The sequence below is a fragment of the Etheostoma cragini genome, chromosome 18 (assembly GCF_013103735.1).
Source record: "Etheostoma cragini isolate CJK2018 chromosome 18, CSU_Ecrag_1.0, whole genome shotgun sequence".
Taxonomy (NCBI): Eukaryota; Metazoa; Chordata; class Actinopteri; order Perciformes; family Percidae; genus Etheostoma; species Etheostoma cragini.
The window spans coordinates 17,752,019-17,768,271 of NC_048424.1; the positions used below are offsets into that span (position 1 = coordinate 17,752,019).

Genomic DNA, 16,253 nt, shown 5'->3' on the forward strand with positions numbered 1-16,253 from the left:
TACACACACACACACACACACACACACACACACACACGGAAGGAGGGAAACAACAAAAACACAACAGCAAGAGTGGCGTCTGCAGCTCACAAACAACACACACAGACATAGACAAACGCACACACACAGACAGATACACAGATAAGGGACCAAAAACATGCGCAAATTTAAGCAAGAAGGCCACAGCACCAGTCTACAGCATGGCCTTCAAAGAGTCAGCAACCCTGCACCAATCTGCCCAAGTACACTTGGACATGGAACTGCAGGGCCTGTGATCAAACCACCAAACTTCCAATTGGCGGCGGCTGTGGCTCAGTAGTAGAGATACTTGATGAGATGAGAGATGATGAGGCTAAAGCGTAGCTGGCACTGTTTATTAGAGACATTGGCAAAAATAACGTTATGGAGTGACCAAAGTTCTGTCATAGCACTTTCTGAGGTATGCCAGCAAACAGACATGTCTGGGTTGAGCCAGGAAAAGAGGGGCCTTAACACAAAGGACCAAAAATAATGTTGGTGACTGAAAGACCTCTTTCCGACTCTGTAGTAATCAACTTAACTCTTGTATGGTATTCGGGTCAAACTGACCCATTTCAAATTTTTACAGGAAGAAAAATGGTCTAAGTCAACGGCCTTACCTCATTTTCTGTAATAAACATGTATTACTGATTCCATTCAGAAATTATTCTAGATATGACCACTTGTTTTTTACATTGTGGATTTATAACATGAATTATAACCTTATGACAAAAAACAAACTTCCATTTGTGATTGCGTTCTAGTAGAGACTGATTGCATTCCCTAAACATACATATTATCTCAATTGTTTGAAATTGATAACAAGGGTTAAGCCGCGGCCATTAACTTTTCCAGATGAATTTAGACACCGCTGGTTGTAATTTGTGCTAATAACCAGAAGGCATAGAGCTCACAAAGTTAATCTTGGGTAAAACATTAATGTTAACCACAGAGATACAAGCTTGAATTGACATGGTGAAAGCAACCAATTTTTCCATATCTTTCAAACTGTTGTTCAGAGCAACAGAATAGTTATGTTTAATAATCTGGTTTAAGCAAAGGATAATGGGGGGGTTGATATATATAAAATAAGGGATGATTGAATTGTGAGCATAATCATTCAAATGAAGTAATGCAGACTTTGACCAGTTCAGTTTAAAGCCTGATACTCCTCAAATGAAGGAAAAGATTGAGAGGGTTTTTCTGAAAAGACCATGACATCATCCGCAAATAGAGAGAGGTGATTCTGTGTATTACAAATGCATATTTGTGACACCATAATCAATAGACAAATGGCTTGAAGCAGAGGCTCTAAGGAGAGGACAATTAGTGCAGGACTCAAGAGGCAGCCTTGACGTGAAGATCTATAAACTGGACACAAAGAGAAGGAGGTGTGTCTACTTAAGACTTGGACTGAGGCGTTAGAATACATTACTTTAATCATACCAATAAAAGTGTTACCAAAGCCCATCACCTCTAAGACTGACCATAAAAATTACCACTCAAGTCTGTCAAAGGCTTTATTGCTTCATGAGAAAGAAGTGACATTGGCGTCTTACTGTCTCCTACAACCTCCACAATGTGGAGAAGGCGTCTAATATTATCTGCTACCATTCTCATTTTATGAATCCAGTTTGTTCGGAGTTCACTAATTTTAACGGGCTAAAGGCTTTGCAAAGATTAGAGAAAACACCAAACAATCTCTGAAATAACTTAAAACTGACAAAATAATATTAAAAAAGAATTGACATCAGAAGTTGCTTTAGAATTTTGGTTTTAGAAATATTTTGACCTTTGGGTAAAAAGAGGAAAATCTATGATAAATCAAAGAGACTGATGATATGAAGGGTAACCAAAGAGCCCAGATTATCCGTCTCTGATTTGTCATAAATTTTCCTCTTGCAGTCACGTCCAGGGAGGTTGCCAGTCTCGTGGACTTTAAACTTCTGAATATGTGCTACTGCAGTCGCAGGAAAATCAAAGCTCATTAAACAAGTTATCGCCACACAGTCAACTAAGCAGAGAGAAGTCGACCCAACAAACCTTTACTATGATCGTTCAATCAAAATGAGATGCTATAAATCCTCGGATTGTATACCTTTAACATACAAAAGCAAGTAAAAGAAATAAGTTGGACCGGGGACAAAACAGTTAAGACCATCAGCTCTAATCAGTGCAAAATTAAGTAAGATCTATCTATAACAGTGATATAAATCCTGAGACTGCTGTTTACATAAAATAAGGCATTTTAACATTTATTAAACATGCAGTATGTGTTGACTAAAAGAAATGTCTGCCTGAGCAGAAAACAGGTGAGACAATCACCTTATCAGTCCAACAAAAGGAACTTAGCCAATATCAGTCCCTTAAATGCTGGGAGTCCGTTCTTAAAGTTTTAGTCTTACTATACCTCAGGATTCGGTTTCTTAGCCAATGTACTCTGGCAGATGCTTGATCTGGTTTTATCTTCATCACCACACTGTGAAAAATTCAAAAGAATACTTCATGGCTTCTGGGTACTTGAGACAACAGCCATAAGCATGGCATAGCTTCATGCCACATCTTTAATGTTGTAGTACAATTGTCTCCTCAACTACAATTGCCATGTCGAAGACCTCCCATGGAGAGGCATCCGGCTCTGCATATTCTTAGCCCATTAGCAGGCCAAGTTGCAACCCCTTCATTGCTTCTCTCCATGAGCCTTGAAAAGCAGAGGGAGTGTGTGAATGTTTTTGTCTAGTACATAGACTTTACTTTAAGTAAAGTCTATGTACTAGACAAAAGCCTCTGGGGCTGCAGTTTACTAATCTAAGTAACTTAGATTAGTAAACTGCAGCCCCAGAGGCTGCAATTTTAGGAGTCAGTCCTTGGTCCCCATTTCTAGGACCCTAGTTTTCTGCAAAAGTGGTACTTAGTGAATTGGAGGGGGTCTTGCAAAGAAACACAAGGAGGTTAACAGGCTGAGCCAATGTGTGCATCTATAAACTGTTGACATGCGTACAATCTCTGACTTAGATTTAAGCATATACTCTGGGATGGTTAGGGTAAGGGGCTTTAACAGTTAATGTAGCTAGCGACTGACACTTTGGCAAGCTAAAACGAGGGTCATACAAATGCGGTCCTGAAAATGCATGCTCCAGTAATGCACGACGCTAATCTTTACATGGCCATTTCAAAACTCAGTCATTATCCTCATATACAGAGCAGGGACAGTCAACAGTCCTGATCATTAACACAGACAAATTAATTTCCTTTCAAAACTTGGAGGGGAAGAAGATTGAAATATAGAAATTCACCCAAAGAAAAAAAAAACACACCCTAGCCAAATGGTATGCCATTAGATTTAACACAACCAATACAATTAAAAAAAGTGAAAGACAACAGTAGATGGAAAGTTCTTTAAATACAGGACTTTATCAGTCCACATGGTTTTTTAAATTGCTTTTTAAAAATGTAAATGCCATTACGAGAAACTTATTCTCCCCCTCCACCACATCCACTAAAACCTAACATTACCCTTTACAATCATTGGTTTTCTTTAAGTATTTTTTTCTTGTAAACCTATCCTGGGGATTGAAGAATAGCACAATAGAAGAAACACTCACATAGACATCCACAGTTTTGCATTACAGAAAATAATAATGTCTTATAAATTACACATCCTGATGACAGTTGATGGACCTTCGTCTAATATGTAGTGCAGCAAAGTACCAGACCTCCTCATTTGTGTCCTACAGGAAAAAGAAACATGCAGTAAGATGAAAATGTTAATCAAAGATAGTAGGCCTAAATTATGCCTAATCTTATGGTCATCTACTCCTCCACTTACATCTTTCTGAAGGCAGTCCAAAGTCACTCAGTCCTTGAGTGATTGCTTAATTCCAGACCTGGTTGCTGCTTTGTACACCTCCAGCAGTCTTGGGACAAGGCCATCAAGAAAAAGTTCCACAAGGTCTGTGGCGACAATTCTCTTGAACTCTGCCCAAATCTGAGGTCACAGATGAAAAATATTAGTCAAAAATATTTCTGAGTAGAAAACCGTACAGTGTCTGACATAAAATCTCAGCCTGATTACCTGTTCTCATGGAGCAGAGCTGGCCATCTGGAAATTACTTCTGTGATGAGTGGCTGATCTCTAGTTATTTCTTTTCTGCTCTGGAAAATTAAGCAACCTATCTATCAGTCATCTACACAAAAATGTGTAGTCGTAAGTGTGTTGTTTACTCTAAACTATTCATATCAGTCCCCAATCACACAAATCTGCCCAGACAGCCTCATATTCATATTAATGTGATATAAAACATGATAATATATGTCACTGAATAGCAAATGGAACTTGATATTTTTTATTCTTATGTGACCACTTTTCTGTTGTCAAAATACTGGTCAAAGTGGATGGCTTGCAAATTTACTTATTTCACTCTCTCAGGGAGATGGGTCACGTAAATTAAAACTGTTGCCATGAGGCACTAACAGTTATAGTTAAAAGTAGCTTTTATAAGTAAATATTTATTGCAATTTATTTATGAAAATCCATTCAAGACAACAAGCACTGTGGTTTTCCAAATCCACACACAATGTACTAGCACAATAGTGGTAACAGCTCAAGCCCCGTCTTCCATGTCCATGATTGTCTTTGTAGTAAATTACTATTGTTTTTTTTATTTTAAGTGGCAAAATTGCCTACCTACAACTCCACTTCATCTATAGTTGCAGCCTAACTTAACATTTTTGTTGTTGTTGTTGTTGCTTAAATGATATTTTTTGGGTTAATTTTTGCTATCTAAAATAGCTGTTCGTAAATTAAATTCAAAAAGTCTCTTGTCTCCTCCTTTGTCCACTTAAATCTGTTTGTTGACACCCGCCATGTGTGCAAACAGAACAGAAATACTGGGCGATAATTAAGTAAAACTTCTTCGTCTTCATTTCGTGGCATGTCATAGCCATAAAATGACAATGAGGCAAAAAACGTTTCCATCAGCGTTTATCACATAAGCCATGAAGATAAAATCCGATGAGACCGAAAGTATTTACTTTCGATATTTATGGATATCCGTCAAATTTTACTGTTTCCATAAGGCATTTTTCATTCAATATCACTTAATTCTGATATGACTGTGTGGATGGAAACACAGCTATAGTAATAAACTATACCAAACGTTACAACCATAAGCATCGATAAAACTGGTAACTTTGGGAGCATATCTGCTCCTAAATTCACTGCAAATCCAACAGTTTGTTGCAGGTGTATATGAATAATGTTGCTTTAAAGAACAAAGTCGACACACTTCCACTTATAATGTGAAGCATAGTCCAATGATTGCGTGTGAAGCAACAAAGTAACAATCCCCCCCCCCCCACACACACACACACACACACACACAAAAGCACAGCCCAAGGCTACTTACTGTCACTTGACACCCAATGCTAACTAACGTTTAAAAGTTACTTGTAAAACTCCACCGCTGCCATGCAAAGTTTTTAGCAGACGCCAATGGGTATGGATGGGAATCTGCTTCTGTGATGGATGAATGTTAGAAAAGACTAGCCTATAACAGCTTGTGTTTCTTGTTCTTGAAAGTAAAATGTTAGGGTGACCAAACGTCATCATTTGCCTGGACATGTCCCCTTTGACGTACTGTCCGGGGTGTCCGGGGGGGTTAATAAATTCATGAAAATGTCTGGTTTTTACTGTTTTTCAAGGGACCATTAAGCGTGTACTTAAATTGACTGGCGCTTTGCACACAATACTACTGTACTTTGTTGTATGACGCAATTCCCGAGAGGCTGCCTTGCGGGCGGCTCTGTGACGCGCACATACAGGGAGCAGATCAGACAGGGAGAACACACAGGGAGCAGATAAGACAGTGGAGCACATACAGGGAACAGATCAGACAGGGAGCACATACAGGGAGCAGATTAGACAGGGAGCACATACAGTGCAGATCCAGAGCAGATCAGACAGCAGAGCAGCATTACACACAAAATACCAAAGCGGTAGTGCAGCTTCACAGTTGAACTGCAAATTTTTTTTTTCACGTATCGTCCTGGTTGGGACAAGTGGAGGCGGAGTGCACCGTGTGCAAAACTAGCACATTTGTTTCAGTGTCTAATAAAGGTGCTGGAGATCTCAAAGCTCAAATGGACACCTAAAAACATTATCTTATTACATTGAAAAGGTATTTAGTGGAAACTGGATTTTTAAACTGACACAGAATATATCATATTTTTAACATTATTTCATATTTATTTCTTTGAAAAGAGCTATTATTTTTTTACAGGTTGTCACATTGTTGTACAGGTTGTAATATTTTTTTTATTACATTTGTTATTTTTGTACCATTAAGGCGAAATGAAGCATGTTCATTAACCTCTGAGAAGCCTGTCTGATTTTGAGGCCGGCGGGGTATATATAGTAGCAAATAATAACAATAAACCCACTGTTAATTACATTGTCTACATGCAGAGTAACTACTTCAGCATGGTCCCGCTACATTTTCTGCGATGCCCTGTTACATCCTGCTACGCTCTGCTGTGCCCTGCTACGTCCTGCTGTGCCTTGTGATGCCGCACAGTGCCCTGCTATGCCATAAACTACTACAAAGAACTACTACAAACTACTATTTTTTGTTGACTGTTTTTGCCACTCTTCATTTTAACCCCAACCGGTCGTCAGACACCGCCTACCAAGAGCCTGGGTCTGTCCGAGGTTTCTTCCTAAAAGGAGTTTTTCCTCGCCACTGTCTGGAGTCTGGAGGGAACTACTAGAACTGTTGTAAATTGTGGAGTGTGTTCTAGACCTACTCTTTCTGTAAAGTGTCTCGAGATGACTCTTGTTATGAATTGATACTATAAATAAAATTGAATTGAATTGAATTTAAATATTGCACCTAAAATACAAACGTGAGCAAGGGCGTGCAACAATCACCATTATGAATTAACACCTAGCAATCAGCTAGCAATTATGAAACAACTAGTGCACCTGCACCTGCAACCTACCTAACAGGTGAAGAACATAAACAACTAAATCACTAGCTAACTTTTAAATTTGCAAGAACTATAGACCAATACAACAACAGGATTAAATGATCTGAAGTGAAACATAAGTTTTACAATTTACAGTTCTTAAGGAAGCACACACACAATCTCAACTAATTATCCTCTGGACAGCTAGTCTCTTTTTCTTTTCTCTCACTTTTTTCTCCATGTGGCGTGCGCGCCCGCTCACGGTGTGAGGCGCGTGTCCGCACTATTCTCCCAATACAAAACTAAACTAGCCAATTTTGTAAAATGTAAGAAGTAAAAAGTACCCATATTCGTGTTGAAATGTAAAGAGTAAAAGTAAAAAGTCTCCTCAAAATTAAATTGTAAAGTAAAAATATCTGAAAAATCTACTTAAGTACAGTAACAAAGTATTTGTACCTCGTTACTTTCCATCTCTGCTGGAGTCGCCATCTTGTGATTTGTTTTGGCAACAGCTAAGTCATTTGTATGGTAGCTCAGCAATGTGTATACTGTTGGAGACCACATGTGCTGATATTTACTGAAGTACTTTCAAATTTACAAGGCACATTTTCTGGACAGTGTGAATAAATAGGATTGCTTTCAATTCATGCCATGATTATGCCACTGTGAATCCGATTGCCTAAAGTTCGACTTTGAATCCTACCCCCTAGTGTTTTAATGTATACCATTTGAATGTTATATCTTAGTTACTTATTTACCTTTTTTTCTTTAATTTAAACATTTAAATCAATGTTTGTTGTCTTTTACGGCTCTTTCTTGTGCTGCTGTAACATGTGAATTCTCAGTTGTAGTTTATTTTTACAATTTAAACATATTAAATTTATCCCTAATCCTTGTGTTGATCAAAATTCGAATTTGGAGATACATGGTTTTGACTGCAAAACGATGGGTGTAAATATTTTATCTAAAAAGTGACTAATGACAACAGCTGTGAGTCAAATGTAGTGGGCTAAAAAGTACAGTATTTGCCTAGGAGATTGATAATCCCCTAGATATGGGGGATTTGCTTAAAATAGTAATAGTAGTAAATGTACTAAGTAACATTCCACAACCGCATTTGAGAATGGCTACTACCAGCTATTTACAACTGCGTTCACATTAGAGCAGCTAGTGTATTAATGACTTCAAACTGTTCAATGGTACACTAAATCTTTACTAATAATTAAGAACCAATTTGAATTATGGGTAAATGATTAGTTCTTTAGTAAACCAATGGCTTATGATCACACACTGTTGCAAAGTGTAGACATTTATTGCATATTCTCAAGACAAATATGACATATTGCAAATAGGGTGCACATGATTTACTGAAGAATGACTGAAATTATTCCAAATCCACTTCATCATTGGAACTCTATATCTTCCACTTAGCATGTGTGATACTGTGGAGCTGGTGTTATTTGTGATCACATCCATACAACAAAATAATAACATAATAGACAAACTGTGTACCAAATAAACATCTTTTACATCATATAAATGTATTTGGAGCCCTCCAGAAAATACCAAGTACTTTCCCCATATTCTGTATAGAAATCCAACCTGGCAAACCGTCTGTATGACATCTTTTTAAATGCCACCACCCTCACATCGCGGGACATAGTTTTAATATTTCTACAAATTCTGTTCTACTCCTCCTGGGGTTCTGGGAGCTGGTGTTTTTGACCATTAGAGTGCAGTATTGGGATTGTTATTTATGTTTTAAAATTAAATATTTAAGAGTATCTCTTTTTTTAGATTATTTTTGGAGCATTTCCCTTTGTTATGAAGTGACAGTGGATAGAGTTGAAAGGAGGAGAGAGATGGGGGATGACATGCAGCAGGTCGGATTCAAACCCGCACCGCTGTAGGACTCAGCCAACCTGGGGTGAACGCTCTTACTGGGTGAACTAGAGGCCACCCCCTATTTAAGAGTAACTTAAGAAAAATAATTCTTAGCCAAAGCTAACATGTATAATTCCTGTATCAGGTGTCCTTTTCTTTATTGACGGAGTCAATGTGTTTTTCATCAATGCAGAGGCCTGTTGTACCCTGGGTTGGTAGAGGCAACAATGGGAACCCACCATACTTGCTGCTCATGGTTCCCCAAGCTGGGTTGGATGGGCACTGCTGTGAGATGAGCATGTGCTGCTGAGCTTGAATTATTTCCCTGGTGTCTCTCTTCTTGTTACAGAGCAGGTAGATTATCTCCATGATGTTGAGGATCACGGAAATGCCTGAAACCACAAGCATGAAGAAGACAAAAATTGTTTTCTCGGTGGGACGAGAAATGTAACACTGAGCACCACTGTAACGGGCACAAGGTGGTGATATAGTACAGTGAAAGTAGGAAACCATGAACACGGTGCCAAAGATGTAGAATTGGCCCACACTGAATCCCACCTCCAGGATGATCTTAAAGATCAGCTGGGTCATGTAAGTGCAAAAGAGGATGCCTGTTATCTTTACTTTCCCTCTGTCATCTGTATACCTTGGCTTCCTAATTACAGTTCCATTTGTGCTGTCCCGCAGCTTCTCCATCATCCTCTTCTCTTTGTGGATGATGTGGACAGCATGGCCTAGGTAGACTAAGGTAGGTGTTGACACAAAGGTGATCTGCAGGACCCAGTAATGAATGTAGGATATTGGGAACATCCAGTTGTAGCACCCATGTTCACATCCTGGTTCCAAGGTGTCACAGTGGAACTCTGACACTTCGTCTCCCCAGACTTTGTCAGCAGCAGCACCCAGGACAAAGATCCTAAACAGGAAGAGGACAGTCATCCAGATCTTCCCCACCACAGTAGAGTGAGACTGGACCTTGTCTAGCAGTGATGACATATAAGACCAGTCACCCATGACTGGTAAGTAAGGTCTGAAGTAGAGGAGAACATGCAGACATTACATTTACAGTAGTGGATTGAAAAATACTTGAGCAAAGCTAAAGCATTTTACTCTATATTTTATTTATCAAGCAGTCTGCAATTCCACAAAGACAAGAACTAATTCACTTCAAAAATAAACAAGTGTAAATAAAGTGTCTGCATAAAAAGAATTGATTGAAATGAAAACAACTCTAGTCTGTCAGAATCTAGGTTTGTGTAAAAAAGAGAGGCCAGAAACAACAAATAACGAATAAGCCCCATTTAGAGAATTGTGTCACCTGTCAAAGGGCTCACTAGATATATGACAGCACAGCCTGATGCCCACTGAGGGGTTTATTGATAGGTAAAAACATCATATTAGATGAATTTTCACTATGTACTGTGGGAAGTTAAAAGGTAAGCTTTAAGAGCACGATTAATCACATATATGCTCGGAAATAGCTAATCAGCAGAGCCAAACAGAACTTCGTTAATATTTTTATTATTTTATTTACAGTTTGTAGTGGTGATCCAGAATGAAGCAGTGAAGTACTATTGTACTAGGGTAGAGATGTGACTTTTCTTTTCATTTTGAAAACTGGTTTAAAATCTATGGAAAATTCCGCAGCCGCATATTCTGCATAAACCTGCAAATCACACATGAGGACGTAATAGAGACAAGGATGTAACATCTGCCATAATATTCCCCTCTCAGTTATTTGTAAAAGCCTATATGATTTAGGCCAAGTGTTAAGACACAAAACATGGAAGAAACATAGAACTGCTGTTCAATGAGGGAGAAAAAAAAGATAATATATAGAATCTAGTACTACACTGACAGCTACAGCTAAAGATTGTAAATGGAAGAAAATCAAAAGAACAAGAATGTATCCTGTTGTTTGTTTCCTCAAAATGCAAAAAAGTGGTGTAACTATTGAAAGCATTACATTTACAATTGCCATATATATATATGGCAATTGTAAATCTCAAAAGACAACTCTGGAGCAACTAGGGTTTAAGTGTCTCGCTCAGGGACACATTAGATGATGTAACACAGTGGGACTCTCCCAGACCAAAGGCATTTGTCACATCCACTGCGCCATCACCGCCCCCGTTAAGCAAGTAAGTAGCAGCTGCATCTGTGTGACACCCTGTTGTAAATTAAACATTTTGCATCAGATAATATGACCAATATTATATGGTAGAGTCCTCACAAAACATGTCAGGTTTGCCTGCATTTCTTTTTGTAGGCGTACTACACTCATCTAAGACTGATAGGCTACAGAAGAGAGCATCTCTTTTAAATATGAGAGTAACATTTAGTTTAATTTATTTACAAAAAGAACAATTTAATGTTTTTTATTCAAGTTCAAGGGTAAGTAAATAAATTCATCCCCTGAGAGGGACAAAAAGACAGCAGTTCATATACAAACGTTGTCATGTTGGATGCAAGGAATGAGGACCAATATGCAGGGATGAAGCAGGCAAGTAGGTGGAGGTTAATGTCCAGTATTTGCCAAAAAAAGTTCAACCAACAGATAATCAAATCAAAACACAAAGTCCAAGAAATCCAAAAGAATACAAAAAACAAACACGGTCCAGGGGAACAAAGCAAGCAGAGAACAGGGACAGGGAAAACAAAAGTCACAAAACGATTTGACAAGAGACAAGGGGAACACCGAGGTTAAATACAAGAGGTAACGAGGGAACCAGGTGAATCACATTAGGGCAAGACAGGACAATCAGACAGACTAGAAGTAAAACTAGAGATGAGACGAGACAGAGACCGGACTTCAAAATAAAACAGGAAACAGAACGTACAGACACTCACAGGGGAACACAAGACAGAAACGACCACACAAGATCAAGGAGGAAACTAAGACACAAAAACTAGGAGATAAAATAGACAAAAACAAAAAACCAAAGTTGTTTTCTTTTTGTCTTTGCTTAGGTCTAACTTTTAGCAGTTTAGCTCAGGTTGTAACTTGGACTGATTTGTCCTATCCCATACATCCTTTTTTTCTTAATGTCAAACAGTTACCTTGTACATATTTGTTTCTTTATTGTTTATTAACGTTTAATATGTTAATGTATGCACCAAAAATCAAGGCAAATTCTATGTAAGTGGTACTTATTTGGCAATAAATCCCTTTCTGACTACGATTCTGATTTAAGAAACACCACAATACCCCCTGTGACACAATCACATATTAAAGAACTAGTGAACCCTTTTTGATTTAAGGTTGCAAAAACATAAAATGTACTCACCTCAGATATTAGAATTTCTTTGCCATGAGCCCGTTACAGAAGAGCTGTGCTGGCAACAAAAGATATGATTCACTGACCAGGATGAAACTTAAATGCAGTTGAGGCGTATTGGCTTGGTCTGACTGACTTAGGCATGTACACTTCAGTCTGCTGCCCACAGGTTCTCGTTTTACTCTCTCAAACTCGTGATCATTTTGATGAGTCAGATGAAAAAGTTTCATCATACTCAGTTTCGGTAAAGGAAGGCTTGATGACCTTAACACCACATTTTTTATGAATAACTCCCACTTTAATTGTCACACCCTACTCCCAGACATTACAGTGCCTTGCGAAAGTCTCCGGCCCCCTTGAACCTTTCGACCTTTTGCCACATTTCACGCTTCAAATAAAAAGATGTAAAACTGTAATTTTTTGTGAAGAATCAACAACAAGTGGGACACAATTATGAAGTGGAACAAAATTTATTGGATATTTCAAACTTTTTTAACAAGGAATGGGCAAAAATTTCAGTCTCTCAATGTGCAAAACTGATAGAGACATACCCCAAGGGACTTACAGCTGTAATCATAGCGCTACAAAGTATTAACTTAATGGGGCCAAACAATTTTGTACGCCCAATTTTTCAGTTTTTTATTTGTTAAAACAGTTTGAAATATCCCTTCAATTTTGTTCCACTTCATGATTGTGTCCCATTTGTTGTTGATTCTTAAAAAAAAATACAGTTTTATATATTTATGTTTGAAGCCTGAAATGTGGCAAAAGGTCGAAAAGTTCAAGGGGGCCGAACACTTTCGCAATGGCACTATATCTGTCTAAAAGGGAGGATGTTCCCAATGTGACGGTCCTCTATGAAACATTCTTGCTGTGTTGTGTATAAGAAGCTGTATCTGCACATTGTGAAACCAGACTAAATCAGGGCAAGCACGCTGACATCATGGACCGAGACACAACCAGCCCACAGCAGAGACACAGAGACAGAGACAACCAGCCCATCATGAGTTCTGCTTTTTTTGGTTAAACTTGTTGACTGTGATTGTATAGCAGAATGTTTTTGTTGCAATGGTTTGTCTATTCACAGTAAAAAGTAAAATGAATAAAAATAAAATTCTCAGCTTCTAAGGCATTTCTAGTGTGTACAAATGTAGTAAATGAAATAGTAGTGTCCACCAGAATATAGCTCCCATAGTAACATTATACATTTTCTACATAAAAAAAAGTCAACACCAAATTCAATAACAGTTGCCTGCACATGGGGGAAACGGACAGAGTCAGGTCAAGCAACTTGACATTCTGGACAGAGACTCAACCAGCCCTACACAATGCACATTGAGTCAAAAGAAAGAATAAAATTGTGTGGTGGGCTTTAAGATATTTTGGCTAATATTGTCTCTGCAGGGTTTAACATGTGACTTACGGACTCATTGATTAATTGGTTAGTTGAAAAAAATAATAATAAAAAGAGAGAGAGAACATTGGAGAATGTGGAAAAACCAAGACAAAAGGCACGGAGGGGGTAATGTGGGTTGCTAATTTTTAGTTTAGTTAGGAAGTGCTGCTGGCTACTGAGCCCCACCATGGCTGAAACATTTATTTTGGAGAAAAGTTTCTTCACAGTTTTAGAAAGGATGACCTGATAGCACTAGTGTCTCACTTCAGTTTTGATATCTCTAAATACTTGGTCAAAATGGAACTTAGAGATAGGGTTGTTGGTAGCTTGGTGGATAAGCGGGTGCTGGTGCAACCAGAGCCTGCTGTACCTTTTGCCAATCATCCAATAGACGGTGAAACTCCCAAAGTCTCCGGGGGCCGACGGGGCAGGTGAGCTGGAAAACTACTGCACTGCAAAAGTACTCACTTCCGGTACTCAAGTGGAAGTACGGATAATTGTGTTAAAAAAACTCTGCTAATAGTAGAAGTACTGATTCAACTTCTTTACTCAAGTAAAAGTAACAAAGTAGAGGCTTTAAAATTTACTTAAAATTTAAAAGTAAAAGTAGCCTTGCGAATGACAAAGCTACCTGGACCAGACAGATGTTACTAGAGAGCACGCTGCGGAACTACAATGGACATGAAAAAATGCTCTTTATTCTTTATTCTTTACATGCCATTGGCTACATTTTAAATGGCTGTCTGCCAATAGGCCTAAAATATATAGCTTACTTATTGTGACAGAGACTGGAACTCCAGGTTAATAAGATTCTGACCGAGTAGCAAGATAGGAATTCAAGTGGGATTTTGTAAGAAGTCTGTGTATATTCCCATCCAATTAGATTTAATTTGGTATTGATGATGGAAAAATAATAACTCCAGTGAAATTATTTTAAACTTAGTGAGTACTAGATTAGGACTGTAGTTAAAGCTGATTCTGGTTTCCAACTTTGGCCCAGGTGGTTCTGTTAAGACAACTTCTCTCTGTTAATGCTTTATTAAAATCAAGCATCAGTACAAACATGGTTGTGGGAAGCTCTGCTAAGGTTGTTTCTGTTGTAATAAAAGAAATAACATTGTAAAGGCTACCATACACAATGCATAGGAATCATATATGCTAGTAAATAACAATAAACCCACTATTAAACTATTAATTACATTATCTTAATGAGCAAGGACTCACACTAATCCAGTAATATGTTATTTCATCAGCTCATAACCATGTGCCTGATTCATCATAAATCAGAATATGGCCCCCAGATCAGCCCAAAGAAGGGTCACCCAGTTAATAGTCTATATCCTTGACGAACAACTTCCAGAATAGCTGCGGAAAATCCGCTGGATTTCACTCATTTAGGCTGGAAATCCGGTGCCTTGGGCTTTCTTTGTGTTGGCATTTTAAACTCCGGTCGATTTATGAGGGCTACAGTTAATATTTCCTCAGATCTCTGCAAGGTAAATCCAGACAGCTAAATAGACTACTTGGCCAATCTGAGTTTTCTGTTGCATGACAAACAACTTTTGAATGTACACCTTACACCTAAACAAGTTCCTTCCAACCCTATTTTGCTGCGGCACCGCAGCTTTTCTCCAATGCCCAAGCCGATTGTAATTGGTTTGAAGAAATGCCAATAATCCAGTGCAAGTTTTCCCCCTATCACTGAATGGTGTGTGGAGAAGCCAGACTCTCTTCTGGCGTGCTGTGGAGGAGGGTCTGGCAAAGCCAGACTACCCAGTCAATGCCACCATCACATAATTCAGCCAAGTTTCAGCAAAAGGAGACCACAGTTCCCAACATCCCCACTAAAAACCAACAGGGGACCAGAGGCCACCCAACAAAGGCCTGCACATTGACTAGCAGGATGCCCAGCAGAAAAGTTGCAGTTAGTGTTTAGTTCCTCCAAGTGTGCCTTGATCTCATGAACGGGTTTGTATGATATTGTAAGAAAACGTATGCACACCCATTGGTATGATATTCTACGGAATTAGGCAAATGACAACCGGTGTCACAGTATGGTGGGGTGAGGACCCAAATGCAGAGATACGGAGGCAGGCAGGAGCAGGTAAACAGGGCTTTATTGTAGTCCGTAAACAAAAAACAACCCACAAGGGAAAACAAAGTCCAGGGGAGCATCCAAAACCCAAAATCCGAAATCCAAAAAGACAGGCACAGGAGCCGGACACAATGCAAAACAACAGGAGATTACACAGGGACAAAACTCACGGGGAGATCAGGTAAACAGGAGCAACCACGTGGGATGGGCAAGTTGACAAACAAGACAGCACGCACGACTGGAATGCTCTAACAAGATGCAGAGGAAACACCGGGGTTAAATACAAGAGGTAATGAGGTAATGAGGAACAGGTGAGACATCAGGTGAAACACATTAGGGTGGGGCTGGACAATCAGACAAACAAAGCGAAGCTAGACAAGACAAGATCAGACAGGAAGCTGACTAAAAAATAAAACAGGAAACAGAACATACACAAACATGGAAACACAAGACAGAATCTACAACACCAGACTAATGGGAAAACCGGGACAAAAACACAGGGAAGGCCAAACGGGAAAAATACCCCCACAAAAACCCCAAACCATAACAACCGGTCAAGTGATGTTAGTTTAGTCTTTACAGTTAAAGCTATAGTTTCTGTCGCCTGCATGAGGAT

General features: G+C 38.9%; 1 protein-coding gene and 2 long non-coding RNA genes across 3 annotated transcripts in view; all 3 read right to left on the minus strand.

Moving 5' to 3' along the window:
• LOC117961629 overlaps positions 1-2,716 on the minus strand; it is a 14,137-nt gene extending 11,421 nt beyond the window's left edge. Inside the window, exon 1 of the long non-coding RNA XR_004660454.1 lies at positions 2,549-2,716. This is a non-coding gene — a long non-coding RNA (uncharacterized LOC117961629). The remainder of the gene's footprint in view (positions 1-2,548) is intronic.
• Positions 2,717-3,719: 1,003 nt separating this feature from the next.
• LOC117961736 lies at positions 3,720-4,208 on the minus strand. The gene is made up of 3 exons (XR_004660475.1): positions 4,094-4,208; positions 3,848-4,006; positions 3,720-3,749 (listed from the first exon to the last, which is right to left on the minus strand). It is a non-coding gene; the product is annotated as an uncharacterized LOC117961736 (long non-coding RNA).
• A 3,313-nt stretch (positions 4,209-7,521) lies between these two features.
• Positions 7,522-12,320, minus strand: LOC117961735 (gap junction Cx32.2 protein-like). The gene is made up of 3 exons (XM_034900617.1): positions 12,023-12,320; positions 8,994-9,898; positions 7,522-7,532 (listed from the first exon to the last, which is right to left on the minus strand). The coding sequence occupies exon 2, from the start codon at positions 9,880-9,882 to the stop codon at positions 9,010-9,012; it is 873 nt and encodes a 290-aa protein (XP_034756508.1). The 5' UTR covers positions 9,883-9,898; positions 12,023-12,320; the 3' UTR covers positions 7,522-7,532; positions 8,994-9,009.
• Between the last annotated feature and the right edge of the window lie 3,933 nt (positions 12,321-16,253).

Coding starts and splice junctions, on each gene's coding strand:
- LOC117961735 (XM_034900617.1), bottom strand. CDS start 9,882: ATGGGTGACTGGTCTTATATGTCATCACTGCTAGACAAGGTCCAGTCT.